At 44.6% G+C, this 23016-nt stretch overlaps 1 protein-coding gene across 1 annotated transcript in view; it reads right to left on the reverse strand.

Moving 5' to 3' along the window:
• piezo1 (piezo type mechanosensitive ion channel component 1 (Er blood group)) overlaps positions 1-23016 on the reverse strand; it is a 75271-nt gene that overhangs the window by 3088 nt on the left and 49167 nt on the right. The window contains exons 23-51 of the mRNA XM_079229825.1: positions 21877-22033; positions 21177-21420; positions 20792-20888; positions 20357-20522; positions 20091-20180; positions 17866-17948; positions 17470-17538; positions 17237-17331; positions 15406-15556; positions 14683-14751; positions 13681-13853; positions 12551-12645; positions 12072-12245; positions 11703-11961; positions 8160-8348; positions 7781-7981; positions 7394-7634; positions 7122-7257; positions 6485-6632; positions 6242-6394; positions 6082-6143; positions 5722-5880; positions 5399-5546; positions 5098-5286; positions 4226-4318; positions 3904-4076; positions 3272-3394; positions 3087-3166; positions 2675-2846 (exon numbers count right to left, since the gene is read on the reverse strand). Of these exons, the coding sequence (XP_079085951.1) occupies positions 2675-2846; positions 3087-3166; positions 3272-3394; positions 3904-4076; positions 4226-4318; positions 5098-5286; positions 5399-5546; positions 5722-5880; positions 6082-6143; positions 6242-6394; positions 6485-6632; positions 7122-7257; positions 7394-7634; positions 7781-7981; positions 8160-8348; positions 11703-11961; positions 12072-12245; positions 12551-12645; positions 13681-13853; positions 14683-14751; positions 15406-15556; positions 17237-17331; positions 17470-17538; positions 17866-17948; positions 20091-20180; positions 20357-20522; positions 20792-20888; positions 21177-21420; positions 21877-22033 (4189 nt within the window). The remainder of the gene's footprint in view (positions 1-2674; positions 2847-3086; positions 3167-3271; positions 3395-3903; positions 4077-4225; positions 4319-5097; positions 5287-5398; positions 5547-5721; positions 5881-6081; positions 6144-6241; positions 6395-6484; positions 6633-7121; positions 7258-7393; positions 7635-7780; positions 7982-8159; positions 8349-11702; positions 11962-12071; positions 12246-12550; positions 12646-13680; positions 13854-14682; positions 14752-15405; positions 15557-17236; positions 17332-17469; positions 17539-17865; positions 17949-20090; positions 20181-20356; positions 20523-20791; positions 20889-21176; positions 21421-21876; positions 22034-23016) is intronic.

The following is a 23016-nucleotide window of genomic DNA, read 5'->3' on the forward strand; positions in this document are numbered from 1 at the left end:
CGGACCGGTACAGCGCCTGTTTTACAGCTGCAGCTGCACCGATCCGCCTGATGATCTCCCGCTCCACCTTACCCTCACTCGTGAACAAGACCCCGTGATACTTGAACTCCTTCGCTTGGGGTAGGCAGTTTGTCCCCACCTGGAGGGAGCAATCCACCGGTTTCCGGCAGAGCACCATGGCCTCAGATTTGGAGGTGCTAACTCTCATCCCTGCCGTTTCACACTCGGCTGCAAAACGCCACAGTGAATGCTGGAGGTCACGGTCCGAGGAGGCAAGCAGGACCACATCATCTGCGAACAGCAGAGAGGCGATCCCGAGACTCCCGAACCGGACCTTCTTATCCCAATAAGATATCAAGACCATGAGGAACACCATAGAAAATCCATGCTGTGATTTGGAATCCAAAACATTTGACATTTGGAGATTTCTGCAAGAATTGCATTTTTTGGAGATTGGATTGTAAGCCCTTCTGATTTTGACACTCAGAAACCCCCTCATCAGAATATGAAGCCTCTGAATGCTCCTCTAGTTTACGGTTGTAAACTTTCATGAGGCTGTGATTATCCTAGAGGTCACAACAGGTCATACAGTTTGAAAAAATGACATGGTTGGTACAGAGCTTTAAAACAACATTAGTTTAAAGACAGTAATGCTATGTATACACAGACAGACTTCTCAACCTTTGCCTTGCCGAAAATGGCAAACCAAGGAAATTTGTGAGAACAAACGTATCCGAAGCACTGGGCATAGACCTGTCAGTAACAGAGTTGTATGAGAAGAGGGTCAACCATCGAGGAGGATCATAATGCATTCTCACAGTTTTTTGGAGAGGGAGAGCTTGCTTGCGGCAAAGATATGAAGAAAAGAAGGGAATTATCTGGAAAGACTGGAAGATCTCTTTCTCTCCTGAAATGCTCAAAGTAGTGGTTAAGAACAGGAGGCTTGCCGACGTTAGGTACAAACTTTATGACCTCAACATCGGATTCACATTGGCTCATGGCGCTACGCACTGTCATCGCCTTTTCCAGAGTTTCTTAGAGTGAGGCACCGGATGGGTATGAGTACTCACAGACCCTGGTGAGCGCTTCTGTGTTGAAGTTCTCCAAGGGAGACCAAGAGGGTCATCTCTATGTGACTGTGAGTCGCAGGGAAGCAGTCTCTGATGGCATTGGAGCTCATGCACCAGGCAGCAGCTCAGAGTACCATGCCTTCTTGTCGTCTTTGGGTGGCTTCCTGAGAAGGTTGCCAACTAGGGCTCAATAGTTCTGCTGAGGGACTTTAACACTCACATGAGCAACAATGGAGAAACCTATAGGGAAGTAATTGGGACTCTGGACTATGACTTCCCTATAGCTACTCATTGATTGGCCACAACATAACATATGGCCGAGCACAGGATGGTGCATAAGTGTTCTTGGTACTTGAACACCCTAGGCAATGGCCATGATCAATGATTGACTTTGTGGTTGTATCTGAAACGAGTAGTGATATATCCCAATTGCTGCACACAGGAGACCAGTAACAGGTGAAGCAGCACACAGTAATGTCCACCGAGTCCTTGACTACCGGGTTGGTTTGGCAGGCTGAACTGGACCAAAAAACAGGGGAGTGAGCGGTGACGTTTGCCCAAACACACACACAAGACAGTTCAGGGAAATGTCAACCGGAAACGTAGTCGTGAAGACAAGATCCGGAACCAGGGAAGCTGGCAGTCCAAGCAGATGAGCCAGTAGGGGACTGGCAGAAGGTAAGTCGAGGCTGGACAAAGGTTTCTATCTCTCGATCAAACCAGACGAAACCAATCAGCTCGCTAAACTTCAAGCTGGATGAGCTGCAACTTCCTGACATTAAACTCAAACAAAACTGAAGTTATTTTACTCGGCCCAGAACATCTCAGAAATCAATTATCTGATGATATAGTTTTTCTGATATATATCATATCATAAATTATCTGATGATATAATTATCTAATGACATAGTTTCTCTTGATGGCATCGCTCTGACATCCAGCACCACCGTAAGGAATCTATGAGTTCTTTTTGATCAGGACTTAACTCCCACATATAACAAATCTCAAAGACTGCCTTTTTTCATCTACGTAACATTAAAATAATCAGACACATACTGTGTTTAAAACGATACAGAAACATTAGTTTATGCATTTGTTACTTCTAGACTAGATTACTATAACTCCTTATTGTCAGGCTGCTCTAATGAGTCTCTTAAACCTCTCTAGTTGATCCAGAATGCTGCAGCTCGTGTACTAACAACAACTAAGAAAAGAGATCTAGTCTATTGACTGCTTTTACACTACATGGCATTCACCTATTCTCACACTGGTGGCCGGATACTACGATGCAATGTGCCACCAAACGTCAACACAGACTGAAGGAACATAGAATCTTTTGATTGAAAGTCAACCTGCTGCCACGACCCGGTCCCAAATGAGCAGTTGAAAATTGAAGAATGGATGGATGATTTGTTGATTCTTTAAATGCCTCTGCATCCCCATTGCTTAATGAAAAGGGTTCTGGTGGTTGTTCCTAGATCTTAGCTAGAACCAAAGACAGCTGATCCTGAACCTTGGGTTATCTGGAATATATTTTACATGGTTCCTTTTATTCTATGAATATTCAAAATGTATAAATCCAACCCGTGTAAATGGTTCCTTACCCATATCCAGCCAGGAAACCCAGGCTGGGTGGACTGACTTTGTCATTGAATATGACTATGGGTAAAACCCCACAGGAGGAGGGCGCACAACCTGCAATGGCAATGTCCCACCACTCCTGTGACCTGTCACTCTTCAGGGACAGGGTTATGTTCAGGTAGTCCTCTTCAGTACCTACAAGACAAACAATCAGCTGTGTTATTACAAATGCTTGTGTAGTATGTACTTCTTATTCTGACTTGATCGTGCTAAAACTATTACTCTCTACTGTACTTTGTAGAAAGTAACCATTAACGGATTTGGGTATTTTGGCTGGCCTTTCCATTACTAGTGGAAATGATTCTGCCTATAATATGTCGTGGAAAAAAAATCTTATATTGCAAAAATGTATACAGTAACTAAATGAACTCTGACCTTTAAATAGTTGATTGACTGGTTTGGCCTCAGCTCCGTTGGGGGCTCGGATGTAGTTGGGGATCATATGAGGAACAAGCCTGGGAAAAACACAAGACACCATTAGTAAGCTACAACTATAAGTATTATCTACAAAACAACAACACTAGTGTTTACATAAGCATCCTTCCAGAGAGTATACCTACACAGGCTCGCTGCGGTTGCCAACCAGTAGTGAGGCCAGATCGGCTCGGACTGGGTTTCCAGGTCCCAGTTCTATAGAGTGTTTGTCAAATGTGTGTTCCACCGTCCCTCCTTTACCTAAGTCCCTGTCAGAGACAAATACATTAGGAAGAAAGAGAGATGGATCAGTCTTTAGAAAGCAAAAAACATAATAAGAGTAAAGGCCATTAGATGTAATAGCTATCCATGTAATATGTATTGTATTATCTCATAGGACATCTTTTTATGTTTAATTAATTGGCCTTTCACCACATGGGAAGTGAGCATTTAGCTTTACATGTCATAGAAATTAAATTTTCTGTTTTCGTTTAAAAGAAATGCTGATATCATCTTGGGTGACCGACCCTGCAGGCCAAAAGAACTGCACAGTTAGTGGGAGTTGTTTTCATCTTTGCCTTTCAGTCACATTCACACTTCCCTCAGGCCAATGCGTTTCTATGAAGCTTTGTCATTGCCACTCTCCACCTGTCCGCCAGAAAAAGCTCAGACTTTCCATCCAGAGACATGACTCCTCTCCCCAGTCTCTGTTCCAAAAAGCTGGTTTAGTTCAAACTCAAATGTGTTTCCCTGAGATGGGAAAGCCTGTGGGTTTTACCTCTGGAAAGTCCAGGCCAGGCGGAGTGTGAGGTACATAGGACTTCCAAGTAGTTCTTTAATGACTTCCTGTCTGCTCGGAGGGCTGATCCTCCACACGGACCCTGAACTCCCTTCAATCATGGCCGTCACAATATCCTCATAACCGTAGAGAGTGATGAACTGCATGGCTACCTAGATTCACACACACACAATGATGCATGAAAAATAGATTCACACACACACACACACACACACACAGACCTGGTCATCCGAGCATGTGTGAGACAGACAGTAGCAGCACATACATACAAACATATCATCAAACTGAAATCAGTACGCACCGCATTGTCTCCAAATTGTTCGGTGAGTTGGTCATATTCCGCCTGTGTGAAGGGCTGGATGGACTGCTGCTGCACACTCATGGTGAACAGGGACTAGACATAGAAAACAATACACCAGTGGATTATGCACATTGTATATACCTTGTGTCACTGTGTCATTATAATACATTTGTCTGTAGATCCACAGTTCCTGAATTGATTTTCATCTGTGAATGAAAAGTAGGCCTAATGTTTGCACACTGGAATCAGATCTGGGATGTGGATGCATCCCTCTTTCTAGAGCGACTGACTGAGAGAATTATAATGATAATCTATGGGATTTCCCAACTTCCTGCCGGCAGATGTACCAGATGGTCAGGACAAGAAAAGCCAAACTCAAAATCCCCGGCTTGTAGTGCAACACTGGCTTTCTGTAGTTTCATTCTGAATCTGGGATAACCCTAATTATATGTTGGAGTTTTAAACTGTTATTGAAAGGGATTTCACTTTAGAGTTTAAAATGACTAAAGAGCCATTAAATGATGCTCGGTAATGGCCAGATAATGTTTTCATTGCTGCAGTTTGCATTTCTCCTGATGCAAATTCAGAAACTTTCATTCTTTTGTTTGGTTTCTTTGCCTTGTTTTTCTTGTGTTGTAAATGGGCTACAGTGTCATTTAATTGTGTATCCAGGAGTTGCATAATGACACAAAATGATCCTTGAATTCTCAAATAATCATTAATATGTCAGCATTTAGTCCATTTGTCTAAGCGATGCATCAATACCCAGAAGGCAGTTTGGGTGGCTTGTTGTATTAAATGCAGCTTCTTTGCCATTGATTTAGACTCGTCTGAACATTTCATTAATGCAGTAGCAGAGAAACGTTGATTACCTCATATCCTCCCAACTTGACAGCCACGGTGACGTCGATGGGGTGGTTGACCACGCCCACAACTGATCTGACCAATGAGATGAAGAGAAGGGGAAACCAGATGATGCAGATCAAGAAGAAGATGATGAGTCCGCCCATGCCGTATTTCACTATCTTCTTCTTCTTCTGTCCTTTGGGCTGTGGGTATTTCTGAGGGCAGAAGATATCATTATTATATTATTTTTATATATAAGTAACCTTATACCTCTACTTGGTCATGTGGTCTGGTATAATCACATGACAGTGCTCGTACGCTTCATACCTTCTCTGTCTCACGGCTGCACTTAATGATGAAGATGTTGGCGTAGATGTCCTCCACACACATCCAGTTAGACAGAGACAGAGTGGTGTCGGTCCAAACCCAATCCATCACGGCTCGCAGCTCCACCAAGAACGGCACCATACGGAAGCTACACCGACACACAAGCACAGCATCCATATAATAATGTAAAATACTATGCGAGTCTTCACCTATTTGTTTCTGTAGTAATGACACAGGTTCACTTAATCTCTGTCAGTATAGATACACATACGGTTGTGAATCATCATTCAAAAATAACTCAAACAAGCTTTTTATGTCCATACCCTTGGAAGAGAAACAGGTTGAGATGGTTGTATTTCTTGGTGAGGATGTTGCCAAGGATACGAGTGGGGTATCCACAGCGGATCTGATAGGCTGACAGGCCGAAGTAAATACACTTGACAAAGTACCAGAGCTGGGCCACAAAGTTCTGATTGAACTTCCTAAACAGAGAGGAGAAACAAGGAAAATAATGTCTTAATAATCTGATTTGCAGTAGAATGCTGGAGACTCAACTCAGAAAGATCTTTCTACTCTCCACCCAAATCCACAAGTCCCTCTCTGTGAGCTAGTCCACTGGTAATAACAAGTTTACAACATCAGTACTAATAATAGAATAAAGACATGATTTATTGTGACCTCACCTTTCAGTGACAGCAGGCAAGATGAAGAACATCCACAGGTGGATCCCAAACACAAGGATGATCTGGAGGGAAGAGACGACAGGAGACGGCGCTAGTCATCCCAACACATGCTGCAGGCCACGAGATGTGAATGCTGAGGATCTGAATGCATGAACTGAACCTGGAAGATGAGTTTCCCCAAGACAGCCTTGCGCAGGTACAAGGCCCTGTCGATGATCATGGTGCTGAACTGAAGGAGCAGCATCACCAGGAAGGCCTCGGGGACCTGGTCCTCTGACAGGGTGGAGGCGATGTCAGCTGCTGCGCTGTGTTTCTGGAGCAGAGAGGCGGCATGTTGGAGTCTCTATGACATCTTTCTGTTTTTAAACCGTTGAGAGTTCATGAATAACCATCCATCTCTCACCCCAAAAGCCCAAAAGCCGAAGACGATGATGATGAAGTCCACGACGTCAGTCAGGAACATGAGTGCATAGACGTCTGTGGCCGCCCGGTACTCGGCATGGAGGATACCCCTGAAGAAGCCCTGCGCTGGCCTGTAAACACTCTGAATACTGGGGAGGAAAACAAAGTGGCATGAAATAAAAGAGTTTTCCAATGATTGAGGCGCGTCGGGTTCTGTCCATCTGTCTGATTCACTGCAACCAAATCCATGGACTACACACTCTGTGAGCAGATGTAAAGGCCATGTGTGTGGGTGGGCGTGTATTTCCTTATTTTACAATTTTTTACTTTTTTTATTAGTTGTATTTCTTCTAATTTGTCACTATACGCTGTCTGTTTGCTCTACCTTCCTGTCACTTTATGCATTACTATTGCAAACAGATACACACACACACACACACACACACAAAACTTGTTCGCTGATCCCTGTCGTCATATTGTGTCCATTACACTGTTTATAATTCCTCCATGGATTGCAACTAAATTATCTGTATAAAATATCTGAATAAATGGCGGATTAACGTGAAATATTTAGATAAATGATCTTAGCGGGTGACTTGGTGACTTATGGGACATCATGGTCTGTATATCCAGCTCACCCAGAGAGGAGCACTTGCTTCATCTTGTCTCCCACAGCCAGCAGCCTCCGACTGGCTGCCTCTCTGCGACTGCCTTTCTGCTTCTTCTTCTCTGCTCCTGCCTCGGCGGGCTCTGCCGCCTCCACTGTGGGCTCCACTGGAACAGACCCAACCAGAATCAAGTACATGAAACATACACATGTCAGGGTGTTGTGGTCCAAATGAGATACTCTCTGTCCACAGATATCTGCAAATGAATGCTGTAAACCACCGTAAACTAATGAGCCTCACACCTTTGCTGTCCTGTTGTTTGTCTTTTTTAGGTTTCCTGCGGAAGCGGATGCTGCTGCTTTTCTTTGGGACTTCCTTTGTCCCCGGCTCATCCTCCCTCGGTCTGATGGAGGGATCCAGCTTGTCCTCCGGCCCGGACGGAGTTTCATGCCCATCCTTTGAGCCGCCGGCTGCTGGTTCGGTGGCAGGAGGCTGTGTGGTCGCAGAGGAGCTGGTACTCGGTTCACCACAGTCAACCATGTCCTAAAGTGATGAACAATGGATTTGAACAAACAAGTAGTACAATATCCTTAGTAATGAGTCTGCTAATAGAATTACATGATGTCACTGCTTTAGGTAATGGCCAAGGAAATATACTTTTTCTTTATTATTATTTAATGTGCACCAACCTTTTCCAGTTGGTCCAGCTCAGTAATTCCCAGGTGGTCCAGAGTGGATGTGGAGCTGACTCTGCTCTCCTCCTCTTCTCCTCGACCCTCCTGCTTCCTTCCATCTTCCTCTCCTTCTATGTTCTTTCCTTCATCCTTACAGCTTTCCGGTGAGGGGCTCTGCTCCTCCAGGGGTCCCTCGTGGTCCCACAGGCCGTAACGCTGTGCACACACACAAGAGGACACACACAAATACATGTGGGAGGTTGAAATTGTGCTGGATGAAGTAGAATTGAAATGAAAAGGCTTATTTTGTTCATTCTTTCTGAAGGGGGTAATACATAATGGCTTTCAGGCTTGACGTCACTGTAACTGTTAATAATTGTAAATACTAACTGACCATGAGAAGAGATCTGTGGAAAAACAGAGCCAGCAGTTGAAGAAGATCATATCTGATGTAATTGTCCGTCTTCTCCAGGCCCAGGATGCGAGGTGGGAAGAAAGGTTTGTCTTTATTCAAAGTCATCTCATAAACACTGTTCCAGGGAAAGAACCCAAACTGGAAAAGGTATTTCACCACCACCATCACCTGGAGAGAGAACAGCAACACGGACAGTCAGTCCTGAACTGAGCTCAGACAAGGTGAGATCACAGGTACATCACATGATGTCACATCACAGGTACATCACATGATGTCACACATCACAGGTACATCACATGATGTCACACATCACAGGTACATCACATGATGACACATCACAGGTACATCACATGATGTCACATCACAGGTACATCACATGATGACACATCACAGGTACATCACATGATGACACATCACAGGTACATCACATGATGTCACACATCACAGGTACATCACATGATGACACACATCACAGGTACATCACAGGTACATCACATGATGACACATCACAGGTACATCACATGATGTCACACATCACAGGTACATCACAGGTACATCACATGATGACACATCACAGGTACATCACATGATGTCACACATCACAGGTACATCACATGATGACACATCACAGGTACATCACATGATGACACATCACAGGTACATCACATGATGTCACACATCACAGGTACATCACATGATGACACATCACAGGTACATCACATGATGACACATCACAGGTACATCACATGATGTCACATCACAGGTACATCACAGGTACATCACATGATGACACATCACAGGTACATCACATGATGACACATCACAGGTACATCACATGATGTCACACATCACAGGTACATCACATGATGTCACATCACAGGTACATCACATGATGACACATCACAGGTACATCACATGATGACACATCACAGGTACATCACATGATGACACACATCACAGGTACATCACATGATGTCACACATCACAGGTACATCACATGATGACACATCACAGGTACATCACATGATGACACACATCACAGGTACATCACATGATGTCAGACATCACAGGTACATCACATGATGTCACACATCACAGGTACATCACATGATGTCACATCACAGGTACATCACATGATGTCACACATCACAGGTACATCACATGATGACACATCACAGGTACATCACATGATGTCACATCACAGGTACATCACATGATGTCACACATCACAGGTACATCACATGATGACACATCACAGGTACATCACATGATGACACACATCACAGGTACATCACATGATGTCAGACATCACAGGTACATCACATGATGTCACACATCACAGGTACATCACATGATGTCACATCACAGGTACATCACATGATGTCACACATCACAGGTACATCACATGATGACACATCACAGGTACATCACATGATGTCACATCACAGGTACATCACATGATGACACATCACAGGTACATCACATGATGACACATCACAGGTACATCACATGATGTCACATCACAGGTACATCACATGATGACACATCACAGGTACATCACATGATGACACATCACAGGTACATCACATGATGTCACATCACAGGTACATAACATGATGACACATCACAGGTACATCACATGATGTCACATCACAGGTACATAACATGATGACACATCACAGGTACATCACATGATGACACATCACAGGTACATCACATGATGTCACACATCACAGGTACATCACATGATGACACATCACAGGTACATCACATGATGTCACATCACAGGTACATCACATGATGTCACACATCACAGGTACATCACATGATGACACATCACAGGTACATCACATGATGTCACATCACAGGTACATCACATGATGTCACATCACAGGTACATCACATGATGTCACATCACAGGTACATCACATGATGACACATCACAGGTACATCACATGATGACACATCACAGGTACATCACAGGTACATCACATGATGTCACATCACAGGTACATAACATGATGACACATCACAGGTACATCACATGATGTCACATCACAGGTACATCACATGATGACACATCACAGGTACATCACATGATGTCACATCACAGGTACATCACATGATGTCACATCACAGGTACATCACATGATGTCACATCACAGGTACATCACATGATGACACATCACAGGTACATCACATGATGACACATCACAGGTACATCACATGATGACACACATCACAGGTACATCACATGATGTCACACATCACAGGTACATCACATGATGACACATCACAGGTACATCACATGATGTCACATCACAGGTACATCACATGATGACACATCACAGGTACATCACATGATGACACATCACAGGTACATCACATGATGACACACATCACAGGTACATCACATGATGTCACACATCACAGGTACATCACATGATGACACATCACAGGTACATCACATGATGACACACATCACAGGTACATCACATGATGTCAGACATCACAGGTACATCACATGATGTCACACATCACAGGTACATCACATGATGTCACATCACAGGTACATCACATGATGTCACACATCACAGGTACATCACATGATGACACATCACAGGTACATCACATGATGTCACATCACAGGTACATCACATGATGACACATCACAGGTACATCACATGATGACACACATCACAGGTACATCACATGATGTCACACATCACAGGTACATCACATGATGTCACACATCACAGGTACATCACATGATGTCACACATCACAGGTACATCACATGATGACACATCACAGGTACATCACATGATGACACATCACAGGTACATCACATGATGACACATCACAGGTACATCACATGATGTCACATCACAGGTACATCACATGATGACACATCACAGGTACATCACATGATGACACATCACAGGTACATCACATGATGTCACATCACAGGTACATAACATGATGACACATCACAGGTACATCACATGATGTCACATCACAGGTACATAACATGATGACACATCACAGGTACATCACATGATGACACATCACAGGTACATCACATGATGTCACACATCACAGGTACATCACATGATGACACATCACAGGTACATCACATGATGTCACATCACAGGTACATCACATGATGTCACACATCACAGGTACATCACATGATGACACATCACAGGTACATCACATGATGTCACATCACAGGTACATCACATGATGACACATCACAGGTACATCACATGATGACACATCACAGGTACATCACAGGTACATCACATGATGTCACATCACAGGTACATAACATGATGACACATCACAGGTACATCACATGATGTCACATCACAGGTACATCACATGATGACACATCACAGGTACATCACAGGTACATCACATGTCAAACACGTTACTCAGTTTCTTCAGTGTGTGTGTGTGTGTGTGTGTGTGTGTGTGTGTGTGTGTGTGTGTGTGTGTGTGTGTGTGTCAGTGCTCATACCTCTGTGTAGACGATAGCAGTCATCCAGAACTTCTTGGTTGGTCTTGGGACGGCCAGCATGGCCCAGAGGAACACCAGGATGGGCAGAGCCAGAGAGATGACGGAGGCGCTGACGGCGTTGTTCAGCACGATGATGAAGTAGCACACCAGCTCCGAGTTGGCAGCCAGCAGGTTGTACATGGCAAACAGCAGCTTCAGCAGGCGGCTCTGCTTGTTGTAGAACTCTCTGCTCTGCTCCAGCTCCTCGATGAAGAACTGCCTGCAGAGAGAAGTCACAGTACACGTGTCTTCAGATATGGTTATGATGATGTGAGGAGCAGCAGCTGTGGATCACTGCTGGCTCTCTTTATCGTACGTTTCTGTCTCTACCTTTCTCCCAGCAGCTCGCTGGCGGTTCTTGAGTGTCTGTGTGTTTTTTTGCATGGCGCTGGTATGAGCGCCATGCTGCTGGATGGGGATTCAGGACTCAAGAGGTTTTCAATGCTGTTGAGCCTTGGCTTGGGGGTCGACCGGTCCGTCACCCTGCTGTCCACCTCCAGGCCACTGAGCCATTCAAACACATGCACACACACACACGTTGTTACATGAAAACATAGAAACTACAGGCCGCCGAACCGGTCACAACAGATACACTGTTACCTATACGACGTGACTCTAAACATGTACCTTTGGTCCTGAGGAAATCACCAGAGAAACAGGTAAGAAGGTCAACACCTTTATGAACATGCTCAGTACACTTCATGGTAATTAACACATCCACTGGCATGGCCATGTTGGAACAAGGGACAAGCTCTCATCACACACATAGTTTAAAGAAGCCGTAGTGATCCTCTCCTCTCCACACTGACCTCAGTCTGCTGCAGGCGGCGTCAGCCTCGTCCTGCGTGGGATCCTCACTGCCCTGAGACACCTGGTCGTCTGTGGAGGCTGCTGCTGTGTGATGCTGCCAATCAGAGGGAGGCAGGTTAACGTGTGTGTGTGCCTGTGTGTGCATGTATGTGTGTGTGTGTGTGTGTGTGTGTCTGTGTGCGTGTGTGTCTGTGTGCGTGTGTGTCTGTGTGCGTGTGTGTGTGTGTGTGCATGTGTGCATGTGTGCGTGTGTGTGTCTGTGTGCGCATGTTTGTGTGTGTGTGTGTGTGCATGTGTGCATGTGTGCGTGTGTGTGTGTGTCTGTGTGCGTGTGTGCATGTGTGTGTGTGTGTGTGTGTGTGTCTGTGTGTGTCTGTGTGTGTGTGTCTGTGTGTGTGTGTATGTGTCTGTGTGTGTGTCTGTGTGTGTGTGTGTGTGTCTGTGTGTGTGTGTGTGTGCATGTGTGCATGTGTGCGTGTGTGTGTGTGTGTGTGTGCATGTGTGCATGTGTGTGTCTGTGTGTGTCTGTGTGTGTGTGTGTGTGTCTGTGTGTGTGTGTCTGTGCGTGTGTTTGTGTGTCTGTCTGTGCGTGTGTGTGTTTGTGTGTGTGTCTGTGCGTGTGTTTGTGTGTGTGTGCGTGTGTGTGTGTTTGTTTGTGTGTGTCTGTGTGTGTGTCTGTGTGTGTGTGTGTGCATGTATGTGTGTTTGTGTTTGTTTGTGTGTGTGTGTATGTGTGTGTGTGTGTGCGTATGTGTGTGTGCATGTATGTGTGTGTGTGTCCGTGTTTGTGTCTGTGCGTGTGTCTGTGTGTGTGTCTGTTTGTGTGTGTGTGCATGTATGTGTGTTTGTGTTTGTTTGTGTGTGTCTGTGTGTGTGTGTGCATGTATGTGTGTGTGTGTGTCTGTGTGTGTGTGTGTGCATGTATGTGTGTTTGTGTTTGTTTGTGTGTGTGTATGTGTGTGTGCGTATGTGTGTGTGTGCATGTATGTGTGTGTGTGTGTGTCCGTGTGTGTGTCCGTGTGTGTGTGTGTCTGTGCGTGTGTGTGCGTATGTGTGTGCGTGTGTGTGCATGTATGTGTGTGTGTGTCCGTGTGTGTGTGTGTGTGTGTGTGTGTGTGTGTGTGTGTACCTGCTGTATCTTGTGTATGATGAAGTAGCGTTCGTTGCACAGCACCGTGGACGTCTCTCGGTACTGTTTCGTCAGCAGGTTGAGCCACTGGGTCAGGCCGTCCACCATGGCCAGGACGATGGCCAATAGGAAGCGCAGGATATCCAGGATCCTCTGAACCATCTCACCGTGAGCTGCAGTATCAAGAAGATAGAGACCGCTATCAGAAAAGAACCTTTACTGACACGTAGCAGGATTCTGAGAAACCTCCATCTACTATATCTACTTTTTCTAGTGACCTCTGAGGCCATGTTTAAATGTATGTACAGGAGAGCAGTTTGCTGCCAACACATTCTCACATTTAATAACAAGGATAAATGACACGATTGACTCTTGATGCTTTTGAAGTGTTGCATGGTTGTTTTGATTGCTTTGTTTTCTTATTTTTACTTATTTACCTGCTTAAATATGTTTGTGTTTGTTTTCTTTCTTTATGGCCCACTTGGCCAGATGCATGGTTCATTTCTTACATTCTTTCTTACTTTTGAAGTTTGTAAAAATGCCTAAATAAAATATCATGTATAAAAAAAATAAGAAAAGGGTAAAAAAGGTGTTTCCATCAACAGTTTTTTTAGTAGCAAATAAACTTGTCTACAGCATAGTTTCGTCAAAAGAGTCAATAATACTGTTTGACTCATTCACCAATCCTCCCTCAGAGGACTCGCTATCAAAACTGCATCCGATGCTCTGTGCGTCTAATAATGACGCAGATGGGTTTCCATTGGTTCCTCTCACAGACGGGTAAGTCCACATGAAAAGCTCCCTACTGGGAGTGAGACCAGGCTGGGGAAGCAGCTGCTCAGTCATGTGAGCTAAATGTTTGCTTTGTTAAAGGTTTCCATAACCCATTCAGCACATCAACTCTTTTTCAAATACAGAAAACACCTCCAGTTAGCGTGGACGGAAACGCAGCAGCACGTTGTGATGCTGAAAGGTGGAGGAGGAAAGACAATGTGAACCTACTGGACTCCTTTTCCTCTGGCTCCTCTTCTTGAAGGCCAGGGTCCTCAAACACATCATTGTCCCCACAACCTACACACACAAAGACACACAAACAGAGTACATACTTCATTGTTGTCGTCTTTTCTTTTAGATTACACTTTTTTTCTCATTACTGAGACACTGGTATGTCGTTGCATAGCATCTAACGAGAAGTGACAACACTAAAACTAAAGGTCCTAAAGCTGAGGGCCCCGTAGAAGTGTCCATGACGACGATGGCCTCCAGCTGCTCGTGCTGGACAGCCTCAGTGTGGGAGAGTAAATGCTAAATGGACGTGTTCTGATCCACAGCCGCCCTTAAGGTGTTTTGCATTGTGCATTGTAACCGATACGGTTCCACCAAGAACTTGAACTCGGATCATTGGAGTCCGAGTCCCGAGTGCTGCCCATTACACTCTGAGGGTCCAAGAGAAGTCCTTGGAGACACAGACACCTGAACTTGAATCTGGCGTCACGCTCAACCTCTGTCCTGTGTACACCGGGACTGACTGGAATCATGACCCACGGTCTTTGTGAGCATCTCAAGGACACTTGATCCCATCCCTGTGCTTCCTTTTCCAGGTGTCAATAGGTGAATTTCTGTCATGGACAATATGTGCTTCAGTGATAAAAGGTGAAAAGATCACTGCATCTGCATGCTCCTCCGTCACCATAGTAATACAAAAAGGATGTATGAATATCCAACCTAGAGCAGAAAAAGCTTCCTGTTGTGAATCCAGTCTTCCTTCTCTCTCTTTCTCTTTCTCTTTTCTCTCCATCCTTCTCAAATGTCGTTGGTGTCTCTGACGTTCTTTCAAAGCTGTTTTCACACTGGTCACCCAGGCCAGGTACGCCAACTGAGGGGAGACAAAACTAAATCAACAACACAATAAACATGAACATTAGGTGTAACTTAGTTAACATAGCAGTGTTACACGTGTCAAACATTTTGATATAGCAACTGCAACTATATGCAGTATATAATATCTGTAATATTATATAAAATCAGATATTGTGGACATGTGACTCCACTGCACAGCTCTACACAGCTGACTGCTGCAGCATTATGGTGATACCTGTCTATGTTGTGGCCCTCCAGGTGTGTTTGTCCACAAACTCCGCAATGAAGGTTACATTATTGTAACCCTTGTTCTATAAGCACTGGCGGAGCCCTCTACTGGAATCTATGGGTAATATTTCTATTACAACCATAAGCATAGCTAGCCAATTAGAACATGCAAAACCCAGGTACTTGCCACCCCCACAGTAAAAAGGGCTTTCCAGTGAGCACAGACCCTAAAAAGAGCCCCAATTGTCCAAAAGATCCCACCGTACATTTGGCCATGACACCTCACCAAACAAAGCTGCTTGCACTAAAATACTCAGAGCAAGACACCTACAGATTATGTAGACTACAGGACTTATAGGTCTACAGGTCCTGTAGGTCTACAGGACATGTAGACCTACATGTCCTGTAGGTCTATAGGTCCTGTAGGTCTATAGGTCCTATAGGTCCTGTCGGTCTATAGGTCCTGTAGGTCTACAGGTCCTGTAGGTCTATAGGTCCTGTAGGTCTACAGGTCCTGTAGACCTACAGGACCTACAGGACCTATAGACCTACAGGTCCTGTAGACCTACAGGACCTATAGACCTACAGGACCTACAGGACCTACAGGACCTATAGACCTATAGACCTATAGGACCTATAGGACCTATAGACCTACAGGACCTATAGGACCTACAGGACCTATAGACCTACAGGACCTATAGGACCTATAGACCTACAGGACCTATAGACCTACATGGTGTCTTGTCCTGTCGGTCTACAGGTCCTGTAGGTCTACAGGTCCTGTAGACCTACAGGACCTGTAGACCTACAGGACCTACAGGACCTACAGGACCTATAGACCTATAGGACCTATAGACCTACAGGACCTATAGACCTACAGGACCTACAGGACCTACAGGACCTATAGACCTACAGGACCTATAGGACCTATAGACCTACAGGACCTATAGACCTACAGGACCTACAGGACCTATAGACCTACAGGACCTATAGACCTACAGGACCTATAGACCTATAGGACCTATAGACCTACAGGACCTATAGACCTACAGGACCTACAGGACCTACAGGACCTATAGACCTACAGGACCTATAGACCTACAGGACCTATAGGACCTATAGACCTACAGGACCTATAGGCCAGGACATGTCGGGCACCGAAGAGGTTTTTGAAGTGGTGACTCCATCCATGGAGGTAGTTGGAGGGCCAATCCCCCTTTCTGCATTATATACTGTGGGGTCTGCACATATTTGGGTAAACACGTCCTGATTGACCAGCTATGCTTAAACTACCTTTTCAAAAGCCATGATGGTGGAACATTACTATAATATTATTAGGGTCCAGTGGAGAGCGGAGCCTGTGTGAGTAAGAACTTGGCATGCATGATGACAAACATATCAATATAACACTGACTCTCATAGAAATGGTACTGATGCAAGTACATTGTGTGAAACAGTTGTGTCTGACCTCACAGGCAGTCTGCTTTTGGGGCTTTTGTTCTTCGGCGTCCTCTTCATCCTCACTGTCTGACTCAAACAGGTAGTACTCTCCTGAGTGGAGCACTGTGGATGAAGAAACATGTTAACAAGTCCTGTAGCTCACTAGATATGGACACATGATGTCAGAGGAGAAGGACCACTTCACAGTATCTGTCTCACAGTATGTTCTTCACCTGTAAGCCACTGGAGTGTGTGTCATACCTGTAGCATGGTCCAACCACGGCTGGGACCAGTCTTTCTTCCTGGATCTCTTCTTGTTAGTCCGGGTCTCTGGAACAAAAGAAGAGACGATTCAGATTGGTGGAAGTACTGCACAGCAGAAATAATGATGGCTTTGCTTGACGTCCAAACTAACAGTACTATACTGGACTCTATGGGTAATACTCTCCAATCACGAGTATGCATTCGCCCACTGTTTTACAAAATGATGCCGTGGTGAGTGTGAAATATAAACAAACTTGAGTGAAGCACTTCAGTGCTGGGTTCAGGTTTTAGAAAGGGCGCTTCATCTGAAGTGGTACGCATGTTTACCGTACTTGTTTAGTTTTAAAGTTTTCTAACAGTTTAACTCGTATCTTTCCAGTCAGCCGGTCCTACCAGCTTTCTGACTCTCGTTGCAATCTTCACTGGTTTTGGGTCCATCTCTATGCTTCTGCTGCTTGGCGCGAATTCTCTGCATCCTGAGAGAAGATGACAGAAAAAGGAAGGGCAGAAGACAATAATTTAACTTTAACTCTCTTTGGAATCAATTCATGATATTTGCTGTGGGCTAATGTAAAGCCATGTATTCTATACCTACCACAGGGCACACAGAGTTATCGAAACAAAACTAACTGAAAACATTCTGATCAGGCATAGATCTCACCATTATGTGGCCTACTGTCCACACAACTGCAGCTGAGGAGAGAGACCGTCTAATGTGCAGCTGTTAGAGGAGCCTTCCCTCCTGCCCTACTGTGACCCCGTTGTCCTACAGTCTCCTTCAATTGACCTTCCCTGTCCACCTGCTCCCCTGTTTCCACTTTCCCTCATCAGCCTTGCAGTAATTGCACTCCTTGGCAGATTGTCATATCTGCTTTGTTGCTTCATGCCTTTGCTTCTGAGCTTCTGATCCCTGTATCTGTACCTGTACCTGTACCCGTACCTGTACCTGTATCTGTACATGTATCTGTACCTGTATCTGTACCCGTATCTGTACCTATACCTGCATCTGTACCTATATCTGTACCTGTACCTGTATCCGTGTCTGTACCTGTACCCGTACATGTACCTGTATCTGTACCCGTACCTGTACCTGTATCCGTATCTGTATCTGTACCTGTATCTGTACCTGTACCTGTACTTGTACATGTACATGTATCTGTACCCGTATCTGTACTTGTACATGTACCTGTATCTGTACCTATATCAGTATCTGTACCCGTATCTGTACCTGTACATGTACTTGTACATGTACCTGTATCTGTACCTGTATCTGTACCTGTACTTGTACATGTACCTGTATCTGTACCTGTATCTGTACCTGTACTTGTACATGTACCTGTATCTGTACCTGTACCTGTACATGTACCTGTACCTGTACCTGTATCTGTACCTGTACCTGTACCTGTACCTGTGCATGTACCTGTACATGTACCTGTATCTGTACCTGTATCAGTATCTGTACCCGTATCTGTACCTGTACCTATATCTGTACCTGTACCTGTGCATGTACCTGTACATGTACCTGTATCTGTACCTGTACCTGTATCTGTACCTGTGCATGTACCTGTACATGTACCTGTATCTGTACCTGTATCTGTACCTGTACTTGTACATGTACCTGTACCTGTATCTGTACCTGTACCTGTACATGTACCTGTGCATGTACCTGTACATGTACCTGTACCTGTACCTGTATATGTACCTGTACATGTACCTGTATCTGTACCTGTATCTGTACATGTATCTGTACCTGTACCTGTACATGTATCTGTACATGTATCTGTATCTGTACCCGTATCTGTACCTGTACCCGTACCTGTACATGTATCTGTACCTGCATCTGTACCTGTACCCGTACCTGTACCTGTACATGTATCTGTACATGTATCTGTACCTGTACCTGTATCTGTATATGTACCTGTACCTGTACCTGTATCTGTACATGTATCTGTACCCGTATCTGTACCTGTACCTGTATCTGTACCCATACCTGTACCTGTACCTGTGTCTGTACCTGTATCTGTACCCATACCTGTATCTGTACCTGTATCTGTACCTGTACCTGTACCTGTATCTGTACCTGTACTCGCCTGCCAGTTACCAGTGGACTTTTGTTTGGACTTGATACCCATAGCAATAAGCTTATATACACCTTTTCATGAAATAAATAAACAGAGACTTAAAAATGCAACCTATAATTTGCTTGCAACTCTCTTTCTCTCGAGCAATTGTCTTTCGCTTGAGTCTCTTTTCTGGTGTGTGATAGCGTGAGGTAAATCTTAAGCTTAGTTTAACTCGTAGTGATACCAAAACCAAATGTCAGGGCAAACTATGCGATAGTTGTTTAGATCTTTCACTAAACACCAACAATGTCAACCTCATTGGGGCGCAAGAGGAACAATCTGAAGATCACCAAAATCAGTAGGATTCATCCCCTGGAAACCATGTCTGTACAAAGTTACAAATAAAAAAGGTTTTGAAGGCAACTAAAGGTACAACACTTTATCTTTAAGAATTTCATCATCCAGCTTTCCAGTTCTACTTGTTCTTTGATGAACCATGACAACGACACTCACAAAAGCAAACTTCCTCAGCTGCACTTGTATGTGAACACTTACGATCTCTTGAGCTGCGACAGGGATTTCCTCTCAACCTGTTGGTGGAACTTAATGTTCTTCACGATGCTGGCTCTGAAGAGCTCAAAGCCCCTGGAGAAAGAAACGGCGGTCAATGCTTTAGTCAACAAGCAACTGTCATTAGGAAGTAACCTAGGAGACAATATAGCAGCTTCATTTCAATTAACAAAGACAGTGTAGAAATAGTCACAGTAGTCATGTGGGATTCATCAACAGGGGAAACGTCAGCTGAGCTCTCTGGGTCTCACCTCGAGGCCTGTTTGGCAGAAGCCTGCAGCTCTGCGATCACATGCAGGAAGTAGTAACTGAGGAAGACCCTCCTCTGCAGCAGCAGACAGAGAAAGCAGATGCTGTCCCAGATGACCCCGGCCTCTTCTACCGGGAGGCTGCAGGTCTTGTCACTCACTTCTTTTGCTGGAAAGAAGGAAGAAACAAACACTTTGACACACCAAGATAAAAAGCAACTGTAAACGCTCCTGTCAGGTGTGAAAAAGCCATCTATAGAAAGCTTAGTTCCAAACTGCTCTTTTCTTCTACTGTCAAATACAAAATCACTTGTCCTCCATACACATCCCAAGATATACAGTATGAACCCCAATGCAATAACACATCCCCTTTGCTTAACTCCATCGATACTGTTCCTAATGGCTACGGTGGCGTTTCATTACTACTAAAGCACTCACGGTTATAGTATCCTTTCACCGTGCAAACCAGGCTGAAGAGTTGAATGACCCAACAGAAGCTCTTCTGCATCGGCAACACAAACACACAGGCCAGGATCTGAGAGAGAGAGAGAGAGAGAGAGAGAGAGAGAGAGAGAGAGAGAGAGAGAGAGAGAGAAATTCAGAATTAATCGGTTAAATGCTGAAGGAAATTTGCCTCATTATTATAACCTGATCTTGATTCTGATCATCCTAAACTCAAAGGATCATTTCTGATAATCATATGCAGACACAAACGCACCTAAGATTGCATCAGGACTTCACTTCACTTCAGCTCTATAAATTACCAAGACCAAAGGTAAAGGAACAAAGGAGGCCCCCACCAAATGATGAGCTTAGCACTTACCGATAGCATGTTTTTAGAAACAATGACGGCCACGGTGTAGATGATGAGGCAGTCCCACAGCGTGAGGAGGGTTCTGGAGGACTTGACCAGAAGCCGGGTCCCAAACAGCAGGAAAAAGAAGCAGGCGAGGAGGTAGCCCAGTCCAAACACAGAGATCCTCGTGGCGCCGGTGATGAAGACCACGGACAGCACAAACCAGAAGAAGTAGCGAAACACCAAGACTTTAGCCATGTCCAGGTAACTCCTGGGGAGGAGAAACGCTTCATGTTCAACACGACTGATTCTAATCAACGAACCGGCCGAGGAGAGGCAGAGCGACACTAGCTGGGAGTCCAAATGACTCCTACTTCCTGTTTTTAATGAAATTCCAAATTAGCACTTTGCTACGCAATAATGATTCAACCGACAGCTAGATAATGACATCATTAACCCAACTATACATCCGCCTGGACAATATTCTCATCGAATTTACCTCACGCCAAATATGTTGGCATCTGTGTGTATGTTGGTTATTAAGAAGTATAAAACTGCAGTTGATAATACCAGACATGTTTATCTCCATTACATACATATCTACCAGAGAGCTACGATCATATCTGCTCACAATGTTTATTATACTTCAGTGAACTTCATTATATTCCATGTGTTGTTTGTTTATAGGCTGCATTTCCATACATCTAAATCTTATGTCTGTATTTACCTGCAGTTGATGAAGTTGGGTGCAGGGTTAAATAGTCGACCTTCCATTGGTTCAGGGTCATCTGTGTTCTCTCCTGCGAGAACCATCCACTCCTCTGTGTGCTCACACTCAAACACCTTCCACTGCTGGGACGCACACATCAGCAGCACGAAGTCCGCTTTGGACACACAACAACACATCACCATCATCATCATCATCATCACCATCATCATCACCACGATGTCGATGTGTCTCTGGGCAAGACAGTAAGCCCAAATTGCTCTTTAGCTGTCATGGGCGTGTGAATGGGTGTGAACGCGATAGTCCTGATTGGCAGGTGGTGTATCTGTGTGAACGGGTGAATTAGGACATGTAGTGTAAAGTCCATTCACCACCTTCATCCTCATCATCATCAGCCTTTAACATTGGCTGCTGCATGATAGCACCACTCTGAGCTTTGTGTTACTGAATGAAATGTAAACTGCTGAAGGTGCAGGGCAGCAGAAGGGACAAGTGTTGGACCCTAATTAGACAAACACATTTACACATGAGGGGATGTTTCTGATGCTTCTCTTGGTCACCATTTAGCATCATGCATGTGTTTTAAATAAACATTAGCAGAGAAGGTATTCAATTTAAGAAAAGTGACTTTATTAAATGGTAAATGGTCTGTACTTGTATATTTATTTTCTAGTCTTCCGGCCACTCAAAGCTCTTTAACACTACATGTCATCATTCACCCATTCACACACTGATGGGAGGAGCTACCATGAAGGAACCACCTGTCCATCAGGACTAACTAACATAAACACTGATGGGAGGAGCTACCATGAAGGTACCACCTGTCCATCAAGACTAACTAACATTCGCACTGATGGGAGGAGCTACCATGAAGAGACCACCTGTCCATCAGGACTAACTAACATTCACACTGATGGGAGGAGCTACCATGAAGGAACCACCTGTCCATCAGGACTAACTAACATTCACACTGATGGGAGGAGCTACCATGAAGGAACCACCTGTCCATCAGGACTAACATTCACACTAATGGGAGGAGCTACCATGAAGGTACCACCTGTCCATCAAGACTAACTAACATTCACACTGATGGGAGGAGCTACCATGAAGAGACCACCTGTCCATCAGGACTAACTAACA

Source organism: Taurulus bubalis (genome assembly GCF_910589615.1).
Source record: "Taurulus bubalis genome assembly, chromosome: 14".
Taxonomy (NCBI): Eukaryota; Metazoa; Chordata; class Actinopteri; order Perciformes; family Cottidae; genus Taurulus; species Taurulus bubalis.